Source organism: Rhincodon typus, chromosome 1 (genome assembly GCF_021869965.1).
Source record: "Rhincodon typus isolate 14 chromosome 1, sRhiTyp1.1, whole genome shotgun sequence".
Lineage (NCBI taxonomy): Eukaryota > Metazoa > Chordata > Chondrichthyes > Orectolobiformes > Rhincodontidae > Rhincodon > Rhincodon typus.
The window spans coordinates 132,163,779-132,186,389 of NC_063332.1; the positions used below are offsets into that span (position 1 = coordinate 132,163,779).

General features: G+C 38.5%; 1 protein-coding gene across 1 annotated transcript in view; it reads right to left on the minus strand.

Moving 5' to 3' along the window:
• Positions 1 to 10,180: 10,180 nt before the first annotated feature.
• arhgap10 (Rho GTPase activating protein 10) overlaps positions 10,181 to 22,611 on the minus strand; it is a 153,857-nt gene continuing 141,426 nt past the window's right edge. Inside the window, exons 20-22 of the mRNA XM_048606835.1 lie at positions 19,150 to 19,263; positions 14,559 to 14,650; positions 10,181 to 11,228 (exon numbers count right to left, since the gene is read on the minus strand). Of these exons, the coding sequence (XP_048462792.1) occupies positions 11,134 to 11,228; positions 14,559 to 14,650; positions 19,150 to 19,263 (301 nt within the window). The 3' untranslated portion in view covers positions 10,181 to 11,133. The remainder of the gene's footprint in view (positions 11,229 to 14,558; positions 14,651 to 19,149; positions 19,264 to 22,611) is intronic.

A 22,611-nucleotide genomic window follows, 5' to 3' on the forward strand; every position in this document is an offset into this window, starting at 1 on the left:
ATTCTGAGAGGGTAACTACTAGTATATCAGTCCATAAATATACTAATAAATTGTCTTCACCCAGCTCCAGCACATCTTTTAATCCCTCTCCTGCCTCTAATTTATCATCCCAAATTTTTATCACTCGAACATTGGTGGTCTAAACCTCATCCACTCAGACCCCATGTTCTAAAATCCCCTCCCTAAACCTCTCTTTCCTCCTTCAAGATGCCCTTTAAAATGATCTAACTTAAAATTTCATTACCTGTCTTTTATCTTTCTTTATCCATCCCAATTGCCAAGAGGGCAGCTAAGAGTCAATCACGTTGTGCGACTGGAGTCACATGTAGGCCAAACCAGGTGAGGGTGGCAGACTTCCTTCCCCGTAGGACATTAATGAACAAACTGCTCTTCATTGCTAGGTATCAAATTTTGTTTGAAAATGCTTCTAAGAAGCACAGTGTGACATTTTGCAATATTAAAGTCATTGTATAAATACCAGTCGTCTGTTTCTTTGTTGTTGATTAACACCAATAACACGAGAGAAGATTCACAAGAAGTTTTTAATTCAAATGGTTAAATGGCTATACAGCATATTGCTCTGGTTGGCATTTGAAAAAAGGATTATTAACCCTTTTATGGAAAGTAATAAAGGGCACTGGCAAGAGGTGGAAAATTGAGCTTTTCCTGATAGGGAAGGTGGCACAGATGTCAAGAACTTCTGTCTTTTTGTGCTGAAATTTTCAATTGATTAGGAATGAAAATATCAACTAGTTTGGCACTTTCCCATTTCTCCAACTTTATCAGCATCAACATCCTAGTGTGATGATTGGTGACAGGGTTCAAAGATCACACTGTTGGAAAATAAAGCACAAATACAAAGTTCAGGCTTGCGTTCTGAAATACAATTGTATTAATGGACTTGGAATTCTGACGAAATAAAATATCGCACGCACCACACATCAGTTGCTTCTGCCCTCACTTACTTCCCGATTTCAGTTTCCTCATCAAAGAAAGCAGAAGACTGCACAAAGAAAGAGAAGCAAAAAGACAAATTTTCTTGCACAATTCTCATGCTTTATAATTTAAAAGCAGCATAGATTTTTAGCATTTCCACCAGTTCTTAATCAATTAAAATTAAATTATACCCATTGATGAAAACCGACCTCTTTAAAGAACTGATATCAGGTTTTTATATTAATTGATACTACTTCAGGCAAGGGCAAAAATGTGACATCCCAGAAGACATGAGGCAGTCTCTTCAAACAGGTAAGCAGAGAGTGAGAAAGCATGAAGAATTCCCAGTAGGACCTGTTAAGAAGTATTTAAATAACCTTTGAGGCTACGGAGTTTACATACGTTTGTACAGGTTTGTTAGGCCTATACAAAAGTCACCCACTGAATTAGGAGCATCGATCTGTTACGTTTGGTTCAACCTGTCCAATTGTGTACTATTTGTTCTTAACAATAAAGTCAGCATACCTTTTTAGACGGTGATTGGTACAGGGAATAAATTGCAAAAAGAGCAGTGGAGACAAAATGTTTGGAATTATTTTCTTTTTGTTCCCTCACAGGATGTGGGTGTCTAGCCAGGCCATCACTTATTGCTCATCCCTAATTAACCTTGAGAACGTGGTAGTGAACTGCATCTTGAACCACTGCAAGTCACTTGGTGTAGGTACACTCACATTGCTGTTAGGGAGTTGCAGCACTTTGACTGAGTGACACTGAATGAATGAAGATATCTTTCAAAATCTAGATGGTGAGTGGATTGGAGGGGAACTTGCAGGTAATGGTCATGGGTTTGGAAGGTGTTGTTTAAAAAGCTTTGGTGAATTTATGCCATGTATCTTGTTGTTGGTACACACTGCTACAACTGAGTGGTGGTTGGGGAGGGACTGAATATTTTTGGCTGTGATGCCAATCAAACAAGCTGCTTTGTTCTAGATGGTGTCAAACTTCTTAAGTGTTGTTTAAGCTGCATACACCCAGGCAAATGGGGAGTATTCCATTACACTCCTGTCTCGTACCTTATAAATGATGGACAGGCTTTGGGAAGTCAGGAGTGAGTTTCTCGCCACTAGATTCTTGTAGCACTGTATGTATATGGCGAGTTCAGTTCAGTTTCTGGTCAATGGTAACCCCAATCCTGCTGTTATTGGACTGTAACTTAAAACCTTTTCACTATGTTGTAACTGCCTCTGTAAGTGATGCTTATGCTTTCCTTTAATCCTCTTTCTGTAAGACCACCTTTCTTTTAAGTCTGTAAGATTTGTACCTAGGTACTTGTACCAAAGATGGCACCATTAAAATGCAGCCACTGTGAAAACTTTTCACTGTACTCCTATAGTGTAGTACAAGTGACAATAAAGGATATTTTATTCTATTCTGTTTTCTTCAAGAATGTTCACAGTGGGAGTTTTGGTGGTAGTAATGATGGTAATTGAATGATGGTCAGATTCTCTCTTGCTGGAGAGCAACAATTCATGAAGCATTAGACATGAGGGAGAAGCTACATGATATTTGTCGATGGAAAAACTAAAATACCTAAATGATGTTCTTCACCTGTCACTTTTGTGATATTTTCAATGAGTAAGCGCTTGTACACTTTGATAACTGCCTAGAATATTATTTTCATTTCACGAGTACTTCTGAAATATTAATTTAGTATTTATCAATATTTAACGTCACAATAGTGCTACTTGAATAAACTTGTTTAACAGACTTAACTGATTAGCACAAAATGGGCCCGGAACAATATTAGAAAAGTCACTGTTAATCACATTTCACTGGTACATTTGACTCAGTAATTACTTGCCCGTTGGGCACCTTCCTCCATAATGTATCAGTCTGCCATTGAAGAGGTTGATCTAGGGATTTTCTCAAACAAACACCATTTACAAAACTAACTATTCTTACAAATTCTTATTCATGCTTCCCATTAATAAGAGAATATTCTGGACAGCAGGTCAGATGATGGATGGGCTAATGTTGATGTCTTAACAGACTATTATTTTAACTGTATAAATCCATGTCATCCCTCCATCCTGAAAATCCTTCCCTCAATCTCTCTGTTCTCGCAACTTACTTCCTGATCTCTATCCTACCTTTCCGCACCGAAGCCATTGAACATGTAGACTCCACCTCAACCTCTGATTGGTCCCTACTACTCCAAATGAACCTCTTGGACTAGGTGCTCACTTCTGCTACAGCGCTGATAATGGCCATTATCAAAGTCACACATTATGTCCCTTGTGATGTAACTATCACAAACCTTGTTATAGCCTTTGATGGAATTAATCACATAGTTTGTCTTCATTGTCCTGCTCAGTGGAATAGTCCTCCCCTGGTTCCAACCTTTCCAATCTGGATGGTGAGTGGATTCCAATCAAATCATGGTCAAATCATTTCTATCAGTAGTTTCATTTGATGCACTACACACTAAAACCTTCAGTGTTCGTCCAAAATGTCTCCTCTGCTTCATCTACATGTTGTTCTCTAGCAACATCATTTAAAGGACTGAAGTCCACTTTCACAGGATGCTCTGCCTCAGTCACAGGCCACCTTCCGTAAACATCAGCTTATTCCAAACTCCATTGCCAGTACTCGATTGCATAGGAAGTCCTGTACACGGTCTTTGGTTTTTGATCCACCAATGGAGATCAGCAATGCTTCATGTTTAAAATTCTGCTGTGTTTAATGAATATCTTCATTGTATTGCTTCAATTTTTGTGGCCTTTTTCTTGAACATTCCCTTCACTCTAGCATATGTGGCCATGCCTTCAGTCACCCAGACCATGCAGGAACTTCTTCCCAATGCCTGCACCTTAAAATTCACCTTTTTCACTCACCATTTGGTTACCCCATTTTGGTTTAGCATCCATATTTTTCATACACAGTCTGCAAAGTAACTATTGCTGAGTTTCTGCCATCAAAGTAGGATATCAAAGGAAAAATTGTTCCTGACTGTTGAGGTGGAATGTTTGCTGTTACCTCTCTTGCCTATCAGCTGTCTGCTGTGCCTCCAAATGATGTACATCCTGCCTGAGAGCAGTACTTCTCTATTCCATAGCAGCAAGGCAGACTATGAATGTGGACTAAGGAGTGACTTCAAACCAGAATCCGGAGTGGAGATTTAATTGTCAGTTGTTGTCACACTAGTAAAAACCACATAGCTGGGGAGGGCATTGGACTGAACAAACAAGTTATTGCTATTTTCAGGGTAAATTGTTTACTATGCTCCATTACATGTTTAATTGATCATTTATTCTTTATAATGTTATTATTCAGATAAATGAAGATTGTCCTTTTAAAAATAGCTATTTGAATCCTGAGATTAGAGGACAACCAACTCTCATTAGCTATTTTAAGATGGATGGTTCTTATGGTTACAAGTAGAAGATAACTTTCATATATTAGGTGTTAGTTGAACAGCAGCTTTTTTCCAGCTGTTTCTTATATTTCAGGAGCCATATTCTTCTACTTGTTTCACTCTCATAACCTATAATGATCTTGATGATCTAGACTAGTACAATAAAAAGTATTTACTTTTAAAATGAGTTCATTTGCTCTCAGACATTGGTTATCCCCATCATTTATTCTAGCTGAACCAGGCAGCAATATAAACGTCAGAGTTTCCCCTCATACAGTCTTATGCAATTTATGCACTAAATCTTGTGTTTCTGTGTTGCAGATTACTAATACTTCCTAAAAAAAAAGCATTTTCACTTGCCTTTTCTGGTTTTGGTATTATTTTTTTTAAATATTTCATCTTAAAACAGAACTTCTTTTACTTAAAACAAAGAATTGCGGATGCCAGAGATCTGAAACAATAAAAGTGCAGGTGCAGCAGCATCTGTGGGGAGAAAGCAGAGTCAGCATTTTGAGTCCAGTGATCCTTCTTAAGAAACAGACTCAAAAAATATTAACTCTCTTTTTCTGTCCACAGATGCTGCTAGACCTGTTGAGTTTCTCTAGCAGTTTCTGTTTTTGCCTCTTTCACTTCACTGGCTGCGTAATCCTCCGTGTTAACTTAGTGCTGTCTGTGAAACTCTAGCTGAACCAGTTCTGCAGCTATTCCTCACTGGGGTAGCATGCTAGAAATGAGGCCCCACTATCCAGTAGTTGTAATAAAAATTAAAGATTTTAGAAAGTATATAGAATTCCCCAGTTTATCTGCCTTATGGACCCAGGAAACTTCATAAATAACATTTCTGATGAGTTCAGATCCTTGTCTTCTTCCTTCTGATCAAAAAGATCATGATCATAATTCTGCTGTCAGAAAGACAGTCTGTGTACAGTGGAAAAGGAATAGCAATTGGAGACATCACTGGCTCAACCAAAGCCCTCCATCTTCTTTTCCTGTCAATATTCTGTTCGACTGACATTACTTAGATCCTATCATTGTTTAATATCTTTAGACTGAAAAAAACAATGCAATTAATACAGAGAAGTAGTAATTATCGAGGATACAGAGATACAAGAACTAGTGATTCAGTTAAATTGCTGATGTTCATATCTAACAAGGAAACAATAAATAATGTCCATAAAGCAAGACAGCAAAATTTAAAAAATACTTTACACAACTCAAATTCAGAATTACAGTCATGCTTAAACAAATAAAATTTTGCTCACAAAATTTATGGAACTCTGAAATCGATGTTGGGAAACTAATAGTTCAACAACAAACAATTAATGCTTAAAGTTGAGCATGTTTGCTGCTCTGTTTCTTAGTGATTTGAAGAGCAGTTTAAAATTGTTCATTTAATTAGCTTCTGTTTATATCACAAGTTATCTTAAGTGAAGAGGAAATTTGTTCAGGAAATTTAGATAGTGCTGTGTTGCATGGAACTCTGTCTCCTGACCCTCTATCGCAGAGTCCTCTATTCAGCATACTATTGAGACAGCATCCTTTGCTATTCCAGTAAGCTATCAACACCTATCCGTGCAGCACAAAGGGCACACAATCAAATAGGTTTAGAAGCAATGTCGCAGAAATCTACTTGTTTTATATTGGAAAGTAACTATTACTTAATTAATCCTGACCCACAGACCGCAATTAGTAAGGATAGGCGACAATATCTCTTCCATGGTAATCCTCAACATTAGTGCCCCATAAAGCGGTTTACTCAGCCCCTTACTATACTACTTACTTATACACTCACCACTGTGTGGTCCAATTTTTGCTCTAATTCCATTTACAAGATTGCCGGTGACACCAGCAGAGTGAGTCAGATCTCAAACAACATCAAGATAGAATACAGGAAAGAGAGAGCTTAGTGGCATGATGTAAAGACAACAATCTCTCTCTCAATGTCAGCAAAATGAAAGTGCTGGTCATCAACTTCAGGAAACAGATTGGAGAACACTCCCCTGTCTGTATCAATGGTGCTGAGGTGGAGATGGTTGAGAGCTTCAAGCTCCTAGGGATAAAAATCACCAATCTATCCTGGTCCAACCATGTTGATGCTTTAATCAAGAAAGCACACCAACTCCCCTTCTTCCTCGGAAGACCAAGGAAATTTGGCATGTCCAATTACTCATATTTTATAGATGCACCATAGAAAACATCCTATCCAGATGCATCACAGCTTAGTATGCCCAACACCGCAAGAAACTACAGAGTTGTTGAACATAGCCCAGTCCAACATGCAAACTAGCCTTCCTTCCATTGATTCCATCTACACATCCTGCACCTCAGGAAAGCAGCCAACATAATCAAATACCCTTCCCACCCTGGTTATACTCTCTACCACCCTCTTTCATTGGGCAGGAGATACAAGAGTTTGAAAACATGTACCAACAGATTCAAGAACAGCTTCTTCCCTATTGTTATCAGACCTTTGAACAAACTTCTCATATTAAAATGGATCTTTCTCTGCACCTTCACTGTAGATGTAACACTATATTCCCCACAGAAAGGATAATGTCAGAAGGAGAGGCCCATTATTGTAAAATATCAGTTGGAGATGAGGAAAGCAGTGGAGGTAAGGACATCCCCTTCACATTAAGTAGAGGAATTGTTTGTAGAGGGGGGCTGCAAGATAGGTAGATGGGAAGCCCAAGATTCAGTGGGCCATAATATTAAAGGAAAGGGGAAATAGTAAAACAAAGGGCTCTGGAAGGGTTTTCTCTGCTTGGGTAGACAAGCTAGTAGCATTCCTGGAGAAATGGTGGGAGAGTGAAGACGCAAATATTTACTAAAATAGTCAATGTACCTTAGAGATTGCACATGATTACAGCAGAAGGTCACATCAAACACAAAGAAATTCTTCAATCACCAGTGGAGGCAGCATGCCACTCGGTCAAGGGGGTTCTCCAAAAGGTCAAGGTACAGCTAAGAATGGATGGTCACATCCAGAAAGGGAATTAGGAGGCAAAAGACAGTACTAAAACTCTGACTTTGGCAACAAGTACCTTTGATCCAAAGGAGGTCAACGTTAAAATGTTTATGAGAAAACACCCCAGGAAGAGTAGGAAAGGATAGGGGGGCTGAAGAGGAGAGGATGACATTTGGTACGAGAGGCAGCCCCATGGTGTGTGTCAGCTTGTTGGAAATATGGAATGGTACAGAAGGAGGGAGTGCCACTGGTGGCGGCCTGGGCATGGGCCAGGAAATGGCCAAAAAGTTTTTGATATTTGTAAAGCATAATACGGGAAAGGCTATTAATGCTGTTAACCAAACAAGTTAGACTAAAAGGCCCTTGGGAAAATCTACAGATTGACTTCATGGATCTCCTAATTGGTAGCAGAGGGAAAATGTACTGTCTCGTGGCCACAGGTGTTCCTATTCGCTATGACTCAGAAGCAAAAACAGAAATTGCTGGAAAAGCTCAGCAGGTCTGGCAGCATCTGTGGAGAGAAATTACAGTTAACATTTTGGGTCAAATGACCCTTCCACAAACTCAAACCGAAACATTAATTTCTGATTTATAGTATCTGCAGTTCTTTCAGTTTTTATTCAGCACTATGACTCAACCTCTGAGCTGTAGCAAAATTTCACAAAGAAATCCCAAGCAGGGAAATGCCCCTCCAAATAAATTTGGACCAAGGAACCCATTACATTAGCTGAATAATGAAGAAAGAATGCCAATTACTAGGAATAAAGCAAAGGTTCCAAATCCCATAACATGCCCAGAGTTCAGACAAGGTAGAACAAATGAATCAAACATTAAAAATTGCCAGTGCAAAGCCTACAAAACAGACACCTGTTGCAATCCCTCTAGATCAGGCCAACATATGTTACACTAATGACACGTGAACATAAAGGGTGTGTATGACACTAGCTCGAGCAGAGGAGTTTTCATATTTGTGTTTGGTATTCCTGGTTGAAAGGGGGAAATGAAACACCTTCAGGATGTCCAACACTGGAATGAACAGCACTGTGAGATGGACTAATCTGCTATTTGTCTGGGAGTCAGGATTAGAGACAGTATTGTGAAGAATGTTGTATCGATGTTGTGAAAGGGTTTTGTTGTAGTCATATGCAATGCTTTAAATAGTAATTATTTAGGCTTCATTCACAGGATGTGGGTGTCACTAATGAGGCATTCATTGCCCATCCCTAACTGCATTAAGTGTCATCCACATTGCCGTGGGTCTGGAGTCACATTCAGGCCAAACCACATAAGGATGGCAGATTTCCTTCCCTAAAGTGGGTTTGTGAACCAGATGCATTTTTCCTGACAATTGGCAATGGTTTCATGTTCATCATTAGACTCCTAATTCCAGATAAATTATTAAATTCACATTCGACAATCTGCCATAGCAGGATTTGAATCCAGGTCCCCAGAACATTACCAGGGTCTCTGGATTAACAGTCTAGCGGTAATACCACTAAGCCATCACCTCCCCAATCAAATAAGCTTTAACACCAATCAATGGTTAAGGTTTTATCGATACAACTTTTTATATGTATTTTAGTTGAATTCAAATTTCACCATTTGTCATGGTGAGAATCCCAATTCTAGATTACTCAAATAGTGACAGTACCAGTACACCACCACTTCCCCTTCTATATTGAGTCCACGATGGAATGATTTGTTAAATGTCAATGACACCCTGAGAAGAATGGCCTGGGTAGGGGTGGAAAGGGCCTTACATACCATCAAAAGGTTTATTGATTAAAGCTGTCAAGCAATCACAGCAGGAAGGCAGCAAGGGAATATAGATAAGGATGTGGCTACAGAACAGCAAGGCAGAATTACTAATCAAGCTAAGAAAGCAAGGTTACAGTATAACTGGCAGGACACACTGAGAGGGCTCCTCTACTATGTGGTGATCACCCATTCCCTCTCATCCTACATACAGTTCAGCTACGGAGTGACCGCAACTGTAAACATGCTATCAAAGTAGCTCTCAACACGAAGTAGATGCACCACAGTGATGCCAACAGCTGTTCAAATTCTGAAAACTGAAGCTCAAGTTGCTGTAACGGATTAACGTCCTGCATGAATGTTTATCCAGGACACAGGAAATGTTACTGGAATTCCCACATACTGCAGGATGGGCACACTCAAAGTTGAAAAAGCCAAGCCAATAAGTTAATCTTGTTAATGCTAATAAAAAGCCAACCATTACTAACATTACACTATTAATAAAAGCTTAGTTGTATTAATAAATTCAACTAAAACATTATGAATTGAAATAAATCTTACTTAAATCACCTTTTTCTCCTACACGCTGAATTCCCACGTGAACCAAATCTGTTCTACAGTCGATCTACATCACACTCAGGTGTAGTCTCTGCGCTTTACAGTGGTGGCCCTAACTGCACGTGTGGACCTTGTCCCAGCTTAACATCCACAGGAAAGTTATCAGGTTCATGAATCCTGGTTAATACTTATTTTCTTAACCCTAGTGCACTGGAGAAAATGGCACTTCCTCTAATGCCTCCATGGCTGACATCAGCGATTGTTTAACTCAGATTTTTATAGCAAAATGAGTGACTCAGCAGTGATGGATAATACCAGCAAAATATTACTGCATGCCCAAATGTGAATGATTTGCAGTCCTTAAACAGAACACAAAAAATGAGCAGTTGAAAATGTGAAATTTAAAATCCGACTAATTTATAAATTGCATCAAAGTGGAAGTGACACAATTTAGTTACCTTAAAACTAAGACTGAATTTGAACTAATTTAAGGAAATGTCAATAAGTACTTAAAATCAAGTTAAATATTAAGAACCACGTGCTTCAAATTAATAATAAAATCTTGAAACTATCATTGACAGTGATCTTTATTTTCTGATATAGTTACAGCATAATGTTCTGCAGGTTTCTGAAGGCTTTAGGTTTGTGACTTTGTTGACCACATTCACATGCATGGGATTATTTAAGCAAAGATAGTTTTCAGAAGGATGATAAATCATTAAACCAGAAATAATACATTTTGCATAGTTAAAATAAATACAAATACACAGCAAGTGAGCAGTCTGTAAATACCTCTTCTTGTTAAAAACTGAATGGAATTTCCCAATTTTCAAATATTGATGAAAACCCTCTCCCAATATTCACTAACGTTATGTAAAAATGAAAGTCCACTGCAGTCATTAAGTTTGTTGTTTGATATTGAAAGATAAAATGCAGCAAATTACTTCAAATATTGTACAAATGCACAAGATTTTTCATTAAAAAAGTTCCCCAATGTTTCTTAAAACTGAAACATTTAACCATTTGACATCAACAACGAATAAGCAAAACTTCACAGAAACAACTCTCTCCCACCCCCCATCAAACAATCTTTTATTGTGACACTTCATTTGCTTAAAAAGTAAATGAAAATAAGGGAATTCATAGAATCAGACTGAAGTCAAAACGGATAGAAAAAATTACATCCACTAAACAAGCAAATTTTGTTTCATGTTATTACAATATCAAATATATTGTTAAAAACTGTACCCACTGATCCTATGATAAAAGCATGTAATAATTAAAATGGTATGATGAAGTTACAGTAACACTAAGTTTATAAAGCACATAGGTTTACAGCGGCTTGAGATTGGTTGTGTGTTAGTTATAGAAATTAATATACCTCTTGATTCCAATTCAGAAATCTCAGTCGTGAAGTTAAGGTAGAACAAACAGTAATTCTGTCCTGTCAAGAACATGGCCATGGATACCATGAATAGCATTTTCTACAAATTTATATAGCTCAGTGCTGCAGGAATTCAACATAATTTTGTGGAATAAGCCCTGTTTTGCCATCAAGGGTTCCTTCCAGCCAACCAGGTTCCTGTGAAAAGTGAACTGGGGAATAAGAATACAAAGAACAAGTTTTAATTTCGGTGCAAACATCAATTAGGTGCAGCAACCCCTACTTTATTAGAATAAGCATATACTCCAATATACAACATGCAAAGAATTTCCTTTTTTACACGTAATCAGTTAGTAGCACAGAACTTGAGAATTACTGAAAAAGATTGTAGGATTGTTCTGAAAACAAAAAATGCTGGAGATCACAGCGGGTCAGGCTGCATCCATGGAGAGAGAGCAAGCTAACATTTCAAGTCTAGATGACTCTATCAGGATTGTTCGTTGGACTCATGGTATAACACATTTTAGTGTGACTTGTTTTATTTAGAAGCTACATTTATTAACACACAGGGCCCTGTGCCTTGCAAACAAAAAGAACATGGCCACACGCTGTACTTCAACTCAACAAAATAGATGACAGCCATTCATTCCTTGGGGCGATGCCTTGACCAATTAGAGTCAACCTGCCTTGTTTACAATTTAAATAATGCTTGGCTGTTAGCAGTCAATTTTTTTTTATTATTCTTTCACAGAATGAGGGCGTCATTGGCTAGGCCACCATTTATTGCCCATCCCTGATTGCGCAGATAGCAGTTAAGGGTCAGCTATATTGCTGTGGGTCTAGAGTCACATGTAGGCCAGACCAGGTATGGATGGTGCTTCCTTTACTAAAGGACATTAGTGAACCAGATGGGTTTTTCCAACAATTAACAATGGGTTCATCATCATCATTAGACACTTAGTTCCAGATTTTTATTGAATTCAAATTTCTTCAACTGTGGGCAGATTCAAACCCAGGTCCCTAGAACATTACCTAGGTCTCTGGAATAAACAGTCTTTGTTATTATCACTTAGCCATTGCCTTCCCCAGTCATCATCATATAAATTATTAACTGATGCATTATCCATGGTAACACTTCTGCCAATCAGTACTCTCCTCTCATATAGTACGTGTTAGTTTCCCTTTACTTTGGTTATGTCTTGCAAATTGCTGTGGTGAGCATGTGGGGATAAAAGAAAACAGTGTGATTGAGCTAATATTGTATAGCAATTAAATTTGCTTCTGCTGCTAACAGTGTTATGGTTTACTGATGGAATGTCCTGTTGTAATTGGCTTAGTGTTGCTAAGGCTTGAAAATGAAATATAATTAGATAAAGCTATCAGCGTCTTATTGTTTAAAAAACGTAAGCCAAAACTTAGAATCAACACAGTTACACGCTTATTCTTGGCAACCAGAATGTAACTGTCACTGTTTCTTAATAAAAATCCTGGAATTTTTACCTATTAACAACTGGTTATTTTAAGATGAAAAAAGAGAGTATTCAACGAGTGCAAGATTAAAAAAAAAAGCTTCAACAAAATATGTCCTTTGTACATTAGTTCATGCAACAGTAAAAATATACAAAATCATGGAAAAGACAGAATTAACTTTAACTGTCTCTTTAGTTTCTTTCCTGCAAATTTGCTAAGACTCATTTGGAACAGTACCTTCCAGATACATGATCTTCACCAGTTAGAAGAATAAGGGATGGAGATGCATGGGAACATGATTGTCTGCAAGTTCATCACATTATATATGCTTATTGGGAAATATTTCACTTTTTTTGCTGTAATTGGGTTAAAATTCTGGAGTTCCCTCTATAAGATTGCTTTGATGTGCCTACGTCACAGGACTACTGTGGTTCAAAAGATTCATGCTACGTCTCAAGAGCAGTTACGGATGGGCAATAAATGTTGACTTTACCAGTGCTGTTCACATTTCAAGTTCAAACAAAATAAAACATCGGTAACAATAAGAAGGAAAGCTATCATCCACACAGCAATCACGATTGTCATTATGTTGCTCTTTGTACCATAGGAAACAAATAATCATAGAGACTTCCCTCAGTGCTCCATTCAAGAGACAGTGATACTTCTGAGCATCTAACAAGGAAAACAATGCCTTACATGAGGGAAAGCATCAAAAGGTGTTGGTTCAAATGAAATTGAGAAGCAACTTTCATTGAGGAGAATGAGAGAGTCCCCTAAGCAATCCTCTGTTAGGATTCTAAACTGGTCGATCCAACAAAACGAGTTTCTAATTTTCCAACTATGCACAATGAAACTAAGAGTCCAGTTTTTCATGTAAAGAAATTGAAGATGGCACATTCAAAAACATTCAAATGATCAAAAATTCTAACTTTTGAAAGACTAAAGATCCCAATTCAAAACTAGAGAAGGTCTTTCAGAGCGCAGTTCCATAATTACTTTCATAAAACTTAATATCAATAGACCACCTCAGGAACTGCAAAAAACTTTGCTGACAGAGCTTAGAATAGTTGCAATGTGAATCTGAATTCAAAAGAGCTTTTAAATTATTTCTAGCATTTATTTCAAATTATCAAAAGCTCGAAGGGCATCAAGGGCATGGTTACAGAGAATATTTTCCACAGTAACAATAGATTGGTTCGTGGACTATCTTATAAATTGATCAAGGTATTTATTACTGAAGAATGGAGATGACATTCTAACAGTCATTACTTTTTATTAACTGGCAAGTCAAGCAGACACCTCCTGCACAGGATGCAATACCAAACTCTCCGCAAACCAAAAGAATCTTAGCAGCAGAATCTTGATTCCATCTGATGGTCTATATTAAGTCAATGAGAGGCCTTCAAGATAACATCTATGTTTTATTTGTGGGACCAAAAATCTCCAAGATGATGTGACCTAAACACCTGATCAGAAATATAGGAGCTGGTAGCTATCCAAAAAATTGAAGTAGTGAATTCTGGGTATTCCAAATACCAAATACCAAATATTTCTAAAATTACCTTTAGGTTGACATTTCACACAAAAAGAAAAAAACTTTTGTTAACATTGCCCATGCTGTAAATAAGGACAAAACTACTGTTTTAGCAGAGAATACTCTAACTTCCCAAGTGAAAATCTTGAAAGAAATAAACATTGCAGGCTGGCTGAAATAAAAAGTCAAACTGAGAGAACAATAAGGACTGTCAAATCTAACCTATGCATTAGGGGACATTGAAAATGTAGTCCAATCCAATGGCAGGATTTGAATTTAAAACTAAAACAAACTGTCTGGCTATGGAACAACAAAGGTCTGTGCTGTGGGAAGACAATCTGGTTTTACACAAAAAGAGAATAGGTGATACCTGCCCATCCAAAACAAGAAGAGGCTTCCCCCGTAACAATCAAATCTATATTGAATGGAGGATGTTTACTGTTTAACAAACAGCTTTGGAGTGATGATATTTGTTTAGTAAGGATAAAATGCAGTTCACAGCTGGGAAAAGTAATCTAACATCTCTGGTCACACTCACCATTTTCAAATATTGCTCCTACTTTGAAGGATAACTCAGAGTAATGTTCCGCTTCACATGAGTAAACAGCCTTGGCTTTATCATTTGGAACCCTAAAAGTAAATGCAATTGTTATCTCATTCAAGAGAATTCAAGCAACATTATTTCGTGAATTAATACATAGCAATAGCAAATATGGTGGCTGCTTCAATAATCTGAAACAGATGGAGTGTTCAACAGATTGCTATACTTAAAAATGTATATTTTCCTTAGTATTATGTAAACTTGTCATTATACTGACTTCTATCAATGTCAGTAACAATCACATACTGATCTAATTTTACTGGCAGATACATAAAACAGAAGAGCTGGAAGGACAGGATAACATCTTCGCAAAAGGGTCTTGTAAATAATTTGAAATTGAACAAACTCCATTCACAGATATTGTCTCATAATTTTTTTCCCTCTATGAAATAGAAGATCAATAATCAACCAAGCCAAAGTAAATTTTTAAGGAAATTAAAGTGGAAATGTTGAGCAACTTTGGAGAGAAAAGCAGGCTATTTTATGACTGTCCTGACATAGGGAGCAATGAAAATTTACAGTCTGTGGCTCAGCACTCTGGAATTTGAAGAAATATCATTGGAGATATTTGATAACTCTCAACAGAATATATTCCATTGAGAAAGAAAGACTCTATTGGAAGTACTGTCCCTGCTAATGGAGCTGGTGTAGGACAATATCAAATTGAAAGAACGGAAGTTCAATGATAGGAAAGATTACTAGCAGTCCAGATTATTGGGAAAAGTAAAGAACCACCAGAAAATTAATAAAGTAGGGACTAGGGTAAGTGAGAATATCAGCAAGTTATATTTTAAAAACGCAGTTAAAAAGGCTTGTGGTGCTTATAGTTATTCTTGCAAGGAAACCTGCTGTCATTGTGCCATCCTCACAATCCCATAACTGCGTGTCTGCAATCACTCTGTGACATCCAACATCGCCCAGGTCAACCCCTATTTCTACTCCCACCACTCTGCATTCGAAGGAGGTCGGTCGCTGTAGCTTTTTGGCTCTAATCAAATGGCCAAAATTTCTTTTCTGGGCCTCACCTTTTAAGAGTTCCTTTGCTTTTGCAATTTCAAGCACCTCTTCATTTTTCTTGTAGTCTGTATATGGAATTTTTACTATACATTTGAGCAGACATATTTCCAAGGCCTCTCTTTCCTTCTTTACTTCAGATCTTTACTTACTGCCCCATTTCAGGGGCAAAAGAAAAGTGGACAGAATGCAGCATTTATGATTTTTTTTTTAAAGCTCAAGTATTTTCTTACTAACACATTCTTTTTCATCTTAAAATTACTTCTCTATCTATCGCTACTTTTCTTCTGACTCCTGCATCACATTTCCCATGTTCTGTTATCATTGTCTTAAATAGACATATTTCTACAATATTTAAGAAAGAGCAGCTAAAGTTAGCATTGTTCCATTAGGGAATGAGATTTTGGAATTAATAATGGGAAAGGGAAATAGCAGACTTTGAAAAAGTACAACAAACTTTGTTTTAACTGGCACCTTATTAACTGGCACTCTTGATAAACTGACAAAAATTATATACCTGAAATGCCAGAATTTTAGTGTGTTAATCACGATCTCTGCAATGTCCAAGTAGTCAACTGAGGGTGCAAGTGAGAAGGTTCTCTATTGGTAAGTTTTATTTAAGGCAAAGTTGCATTATTACTTTAGTGACTTATGCTGTAAATAAAATATAACAGTGATGAACACATCCCCCCTGAATTATGTTTCTATAACATAGTGCATGTTTTTATATTGATTATGTGGGCCCCTTGAGGGAGGAACGCAAAACAGTCATTGGAGAGAAACAACTTTGGGAAATCTAATGGAAGTAAAGGCTGACAAGTCTCCAGAACCTGATTACCTTCATCCAAAATGGATTAAAACAAGTAGCTGCAGAGCCAGTTGTAATCTTGCAGAATTGCATAGATTCTAGGAAGGTCCAATAGATTGGAAAACCAAAGGAGACCATGTTTAATCAAGAAAGATGGGAGACAGAAAACAAGAAACTATAAGCCAGTTGGTTCAACATCTATCATTAGGAAAGTGCTGGAATCATTACTGAGGTGGTAGTAGCTGGTTATTTTGAAACGCATCAAACAATCAGGCAGAGTCCCCAAGGTTTTGTCAAAAGGGAAATTGTGTTGACAAATTTACTGGAGTTCTTTGAGAAAGTAACAAGTTTAATGGATAAAGGGAAACCAGTGGTTGAAGTGTATTTGGACTTCCAAAAGGCTTTTGATAAGGGGACACATGAAAGGTTATTGCACAAAATACGGATTATGGTGCTGGGGTGATAGTATAGCATGAATAGAGGATTGGCTCATTAATACAAATCAAAGAGTCAGAATAAATGGATCATTTCTTGTTTGACAAAACAGTAACTAATGGAGTGCTGCAGGGATCAGTATGGGGGTTTTAACTATTTACAATCTACATTAATGACTTGGATGAACAGACCAATTGTATTATAGCCAAATTAGCTGATAATACCAAGATTGGTTAAAAAAAAAAGTTGTGAGGAGGAAGCAAAGTGACTGAAAAGGGACATAGGTAAGCAAGTGGGGAATAAACTTAGCAGATTGAATAGAATGTAGAAAAATATGAGGCTAAAGTGGAGAGAGATGACAGAATGCTATGGCACAGAGGTTTCTGGGTGTCCCTGTACATGAATCATAAAAGTTTGGCACACAGATACAGCAAGTAATAAAAAAGAAAAATGGATGAGTGGTCTTTATTGTAAGGATGGAGTTACAAAACAAGGAAATCTTGTTCCAAATATACAGAGCATTGGTGAGACCATACCTAGAGTACTATATTTAATTTTGATCTTCTTTCTTAAGGAGGTATACAGTTGCACTGGAAACAATTTAAAGAAGGTTTATTAGGTTGATCGCTCGAATGAGGGGCTTTTTTGTGAGAAAACACTGAAAAGGCTGAGTCTACATTCACTAGAGTTTAAAAAATGACGTGATCTCACTGAAACCTATCAGATTCTGAGGGTCTCCGCAGGTTGTGGGAGAATCAAGAATAGGGAGTGCAGTTTTAAAACTTAGGAAACTTAAGAGAGAGGAGGAATTTTGTCGCTCAGAAGGCTGCTAGTCTTTGTTATTCTCCAGTCCAGACAGCAGTGAAGGTGGGTTACCGAATACATACAAGACATGTTAACAGGATTTTGAAAGCAAAGAGAATTGATAATTGATGGTAGACAGCTGAGCAGAAAAGAAGTCACAATCACATCAGCCATGAACTTATTGAATTGGTAGAGAATGCTTGATGGGCTAAATGGCCTACTCCTGTTCATTTTACTAGTGATCACATGATGTTAAAGAAAACAAATGTTAAAATTACTTGCTCCTTCTTGGATGCCTTGATCTTTGGCCAGAGCACAGATTTTATCTTCATTTCTGAGTGCGTTTAAGTAAACTCACTTAAAGGGTGTTGAATGAACTGCCAGAGGAAGTGGTGGATTCAGGTAGAGTTGCAATATTTAAAAGACATTTGGATAAGTACATAAATAGGAAAGGTTTGGAGGGATATAGGCCAAATACAAGCAAGTGGGACAAGTTTAGGAACATGGTCGGTGTAGACTGGTTGGACTGAAGGGTCTGTTTCCATGCCGTATGACTCTACGACTCTATAATTCCACCAGGGGTACGGCACAATGTTATACCATTGGATAGACACGGCTCTGGAGCTCATGGTTTAAGTCAAATCAGCCAGGATAGTATCCTGATAATTACCATCAATCGAGTCCCTAACCTTACAAATGAGTATACTTAATAAAAACCGAAAGAACTGCGGATGCTGTAAATCAGTAACAAAAACAAAGTTGCTGGAAAAGCTCAGCAGGTCTGACAGCCGGTGACCCTTCCTTAGATGAGTATATTTCATTTTCTTGCTGCATATGTCAAAGAAGGCAACAGAACAACAGGCACTCTGTTTGTGTGTGTGTGTGTACAATTTCCATGTATTTTTCAGTTGTACCAACGCAGTCCAAGTTGGCCAAGCTCTGGAGAATCAGCTACCAGTCTGCAACATCATTGTGTGATGCTGCAACCACCACATCAGCTGATTGTAACAGAAACAAATGATTGCACAACGAATGGATCACAGTAAAGCTTTATAATCTTACCTCACCATGTCAAAGTGTACACTCATAAAAATTAAGTCAGGTTTCAAATATCTGCTGCAAACTGATGAGTCTGTTATAAATACTGAGACTTAAAAGATATCGAAGGGAAAGTTTCTCAGCAATTTTGTACTGCAACATGATGCTTTAGATTATATATTTCCTCAAAGAAGAGGCCTAACATGCTGAACCTAACACATAATGCAACTGAAGAACTTTAATACATTCACTTGATGTGACTATATGCCATACCAGAGTATATCTTCTTCTCCACTTATTATTACAATATCAAATAATTTCATTCTTTTGACTCTGATCCATTATCCTAGTGGTAATAATGTGTAAGGAAACACCTGGTATTTATCTGGTATTAACTACTATGTTGTGAAAAAAAGGGAATTTTCCTACCCATTAGGTGGTTTGTCACTAACAGCAGTCACAGGTGGAAACTGGAAGGACGGCAAAGATGATGCTGGTGAAGTTGGTGAAGAATTGAACCAGGAAGCCATTGATATAGAAGAACTATAGATGAGACAAAATAAAATGAGTGAACCATAGATTTTGTGAAAGCATGCAGATAAATGGTGGTTAAAATTAGTTTATAATTTCTCATATCTGGACATTATCCATGCTTGGGCTGATGAGTGTCAAGTAACATTCGTGCCAAATAAATGCCAGGCAATGACCATCTGCAATGAGACAATCTAGCCATTGTTCTTTTACATTCAATGGTGTTACCATCACTGAATTCCCCACTATCAACATCTTGGGGTTTACCATTAACCAAAAACTCAACTCGGCTCACCATATACATACAATGGTACAAGAGCAGGTCAGAGGCTAGGAAGACTGCAGTGAGTAACTCATTTCTTGATTCCCTAATGCCTGTCTACCATCTACAAGGCACAAGTCAGGAACGTGGATGGATGGATGGATGGATGGATGGATGGGTTCAGCTCCAATAATATTCAAGAATCTTGACACCATCCAGAACAAAGCAGCCCACGATTGGTCCTCCATCCACAAACATCCACTCCCTCCATCATCCACACTCATTAGCAGCAGTGTGTACAATCTACAAAATGTCCTGCAGAAATTCCCCAAAGATCCTTGGACAGCGTCTTCAAACCTATAACCACTTCCATCTAGAAGGACAAGGGCAGCGAGAGATGGGAATACCATCACCTGCAAGTTCCCCTCCAAGCCACTCACCATCCTGACTTGGAAATATATAGCTGTCATTGGGTCAAAATCCTGGAATTCCTTCCCTAAAGGCATTGTGGGTGTATCTACAGCACAAGGACTATAGCGGTTCAAGAAAGCAGCTCCTTCTTAAGGGCAACTAAGGATGGGCAATAAATGTTGGCCCAGTCGGCAACGCCCACATCCCATGAGAGAATAAAAAAATCCTAGAAAATAATTACCAGCTAAGTTCATCACAAGTAATTTTGTGTTTTGACAGCACTATACTGTGGGACTTTGTCTTGATAACTTTTAATCCTATTATTAAAGCAGGTTGCCATGGTGATGCCACTATAGCTTGAACTGTCAAATTCTCTTCCTTGTTTTTGTGGAGAGAAACAATGACTGCGTCCCGTAGGTCTGAGGGCGCTGTTCCTTCCTCTAAGCATGTTGTAAATGTATCTGAAAGCCTTTCAAGAAACAAATTCCCTCTCCATTTATAGACTTTGGCTCTAATCCCATTTATTTCATGGGCTTTGTGGGATTTGAACTGCACTGTAGTGGTTTTGATTACTTTATGTTGGTTCACACAGCTCAGATTTCACATTCCTCTGAGAGAGTTTGGCAATGCTCACTTTCTGCACCATCTGCTGGTCACCAAATAGACTCCCCCAGCGTTCTGCCCAACAATCAGTCTGGATTCTTATCCTATGAGCGGGGAAATGTGATTGCAAGATTTTACTGGGTGTCCGTACCTGTGCCAACATGCAAGTCCATATACAGATCTCAAGGCTTCGTAAAGGATCTCACTCACTCCCATATCTGTCTACATTTGTGTATTCTCCCAGTGTGCGTTGTCCACTAGGTGCTTTGGATGAATTGATTATTTTGCAGAATGCTGCAGGTTTCCCTATCTGCGGCTTTTGCGGGATACTGGAGATGACAGGACTGTCCTACGCGGGCAGACTGAGGCTTGTGTTTACCACAGCAAGTAATCAATTATGGCAGGAGTATTTACTTTGATGAAGCTCTTGGACTTGCATAGAAATTTTCATTAAATCAATCTTGGTTTGTTTTCATTGACAAGCCAATCATTTCTGCAGTTCTTCATGTAGGGTGGCTGTTCACTGCTCTGCTGGTTTAATATCCCAGAGTTGGATCACTGCCAAGGCTGCCTTCAAATTCGCTCTGAAAATCTATTTTTACATCTTGTATGAAAGGATCTGGGCGACTTATTTTTCTTGCTTGTGCACTGGTGAGTGAGATGAAGGTACACTGACCAAGATTTAAAGGCCAGCTGAAAAGACAGCTGTCTCCTGCTGACACTGACCAATGGTGGGAGAGTGCAAGGCTGATGACAGAGGCGGCTGGCACACAGTTACGAGGAAAGCAAACTACAAGTTTGAACCAAATAGACGTGAGGCTGCTGAAGAAAGATGCCAACAGTGTAAGGTGTCTGCTGATACAACAGCCCCTCTAAACCAAACGTCCCTGCATCCCCACTGCTCAAGAGCTTGTAGATTGAGAACCATTCTCTTCTGTCACCAAGAACTAGCACAGAGGGTCTGATCTTCACTCTGAGGAAGAGTCATATTAATTCAAAACATTGCCAGACAACAGTTTCTGAAGTGTAGAGGAGTGTTCCATAAGGAGGACCCAGCTTTACTAGTACCCTATCCACCTGGCACCCTACCTCTACCCTAGCACTTCACTGACCTGCCACACCCATAAGCTCACACTTATCACAGGTTTCACAGAAGCTTTCAAACCATCTATGACATTGGACCTTTAGATTGCAGTATACACTAACTGACTACTGTGAAACGGGGGTGTGGTTTACCTTCCCCCAGCTGTTCTATGCTATGAGGAACCTGTCAGAATGGAATTACAACCCTGCATTTCTGAAAGAGTCCGGTTTAAAAAGCAGAGGGGAGTGGCAATCGCAGAGTCCCTACAGTGTGGAAAAGGCCATTCAGCCTATTGAGTCTGCACTGACTGTTAGAAGGGGATCCCACCCAGACCCAGTCACCCACCTTCTACCTGTAACCCTGTATTTACCATGGCTAACCCAACTAACCTGCACACCTTTGGACTGTGGCTGGAAAACAGAGCACCCGGTGGAAACCCATGCAGAAACGGAGAGAATGTGCAAACTCCACACAGATAGTCATCTAAGGATGGAATCGAACCCGGGTCCCTGGTCCTGTGAGGCAGCAGTGCTAACCACTGAGCCACCTTGTGTGCGATCACCACACCTCAGAAAACCAGCCCACTAATGCTCGTTTTTCTATCTCTGCAGATGCTGCCAGACCTACTGAGTTTCTCCAGGACTTTGTTTTCATTTTAACATAAAGGATTTCCACCTAAAATATAAAGACAGAAGGCAGCCACTTGACTTTAAATGCCTGTGAAAGAGCTATCCACTTAGCCTCATTTCCCTGCTGTTTTTAATTTATTTGATCGTGGGAGGAGAGTATTGCTGGCAAAGTTCTTTCTTCACAGCCCTGTAATTCCTTTTCTCTCCTTCAAGTATTTTTCAAATCCCTTTGGAAAGTTATTATTGAATTGACTTCTATGATGAGTTCAAGCAGTGTATTTCAGGTCATAAAGACTTAGTGAGCTTAAAAAAAAGCTTCTCCTTATGTCACCCTAGGTTCTATTGCCAATCACCTTATATCTACATCCTCT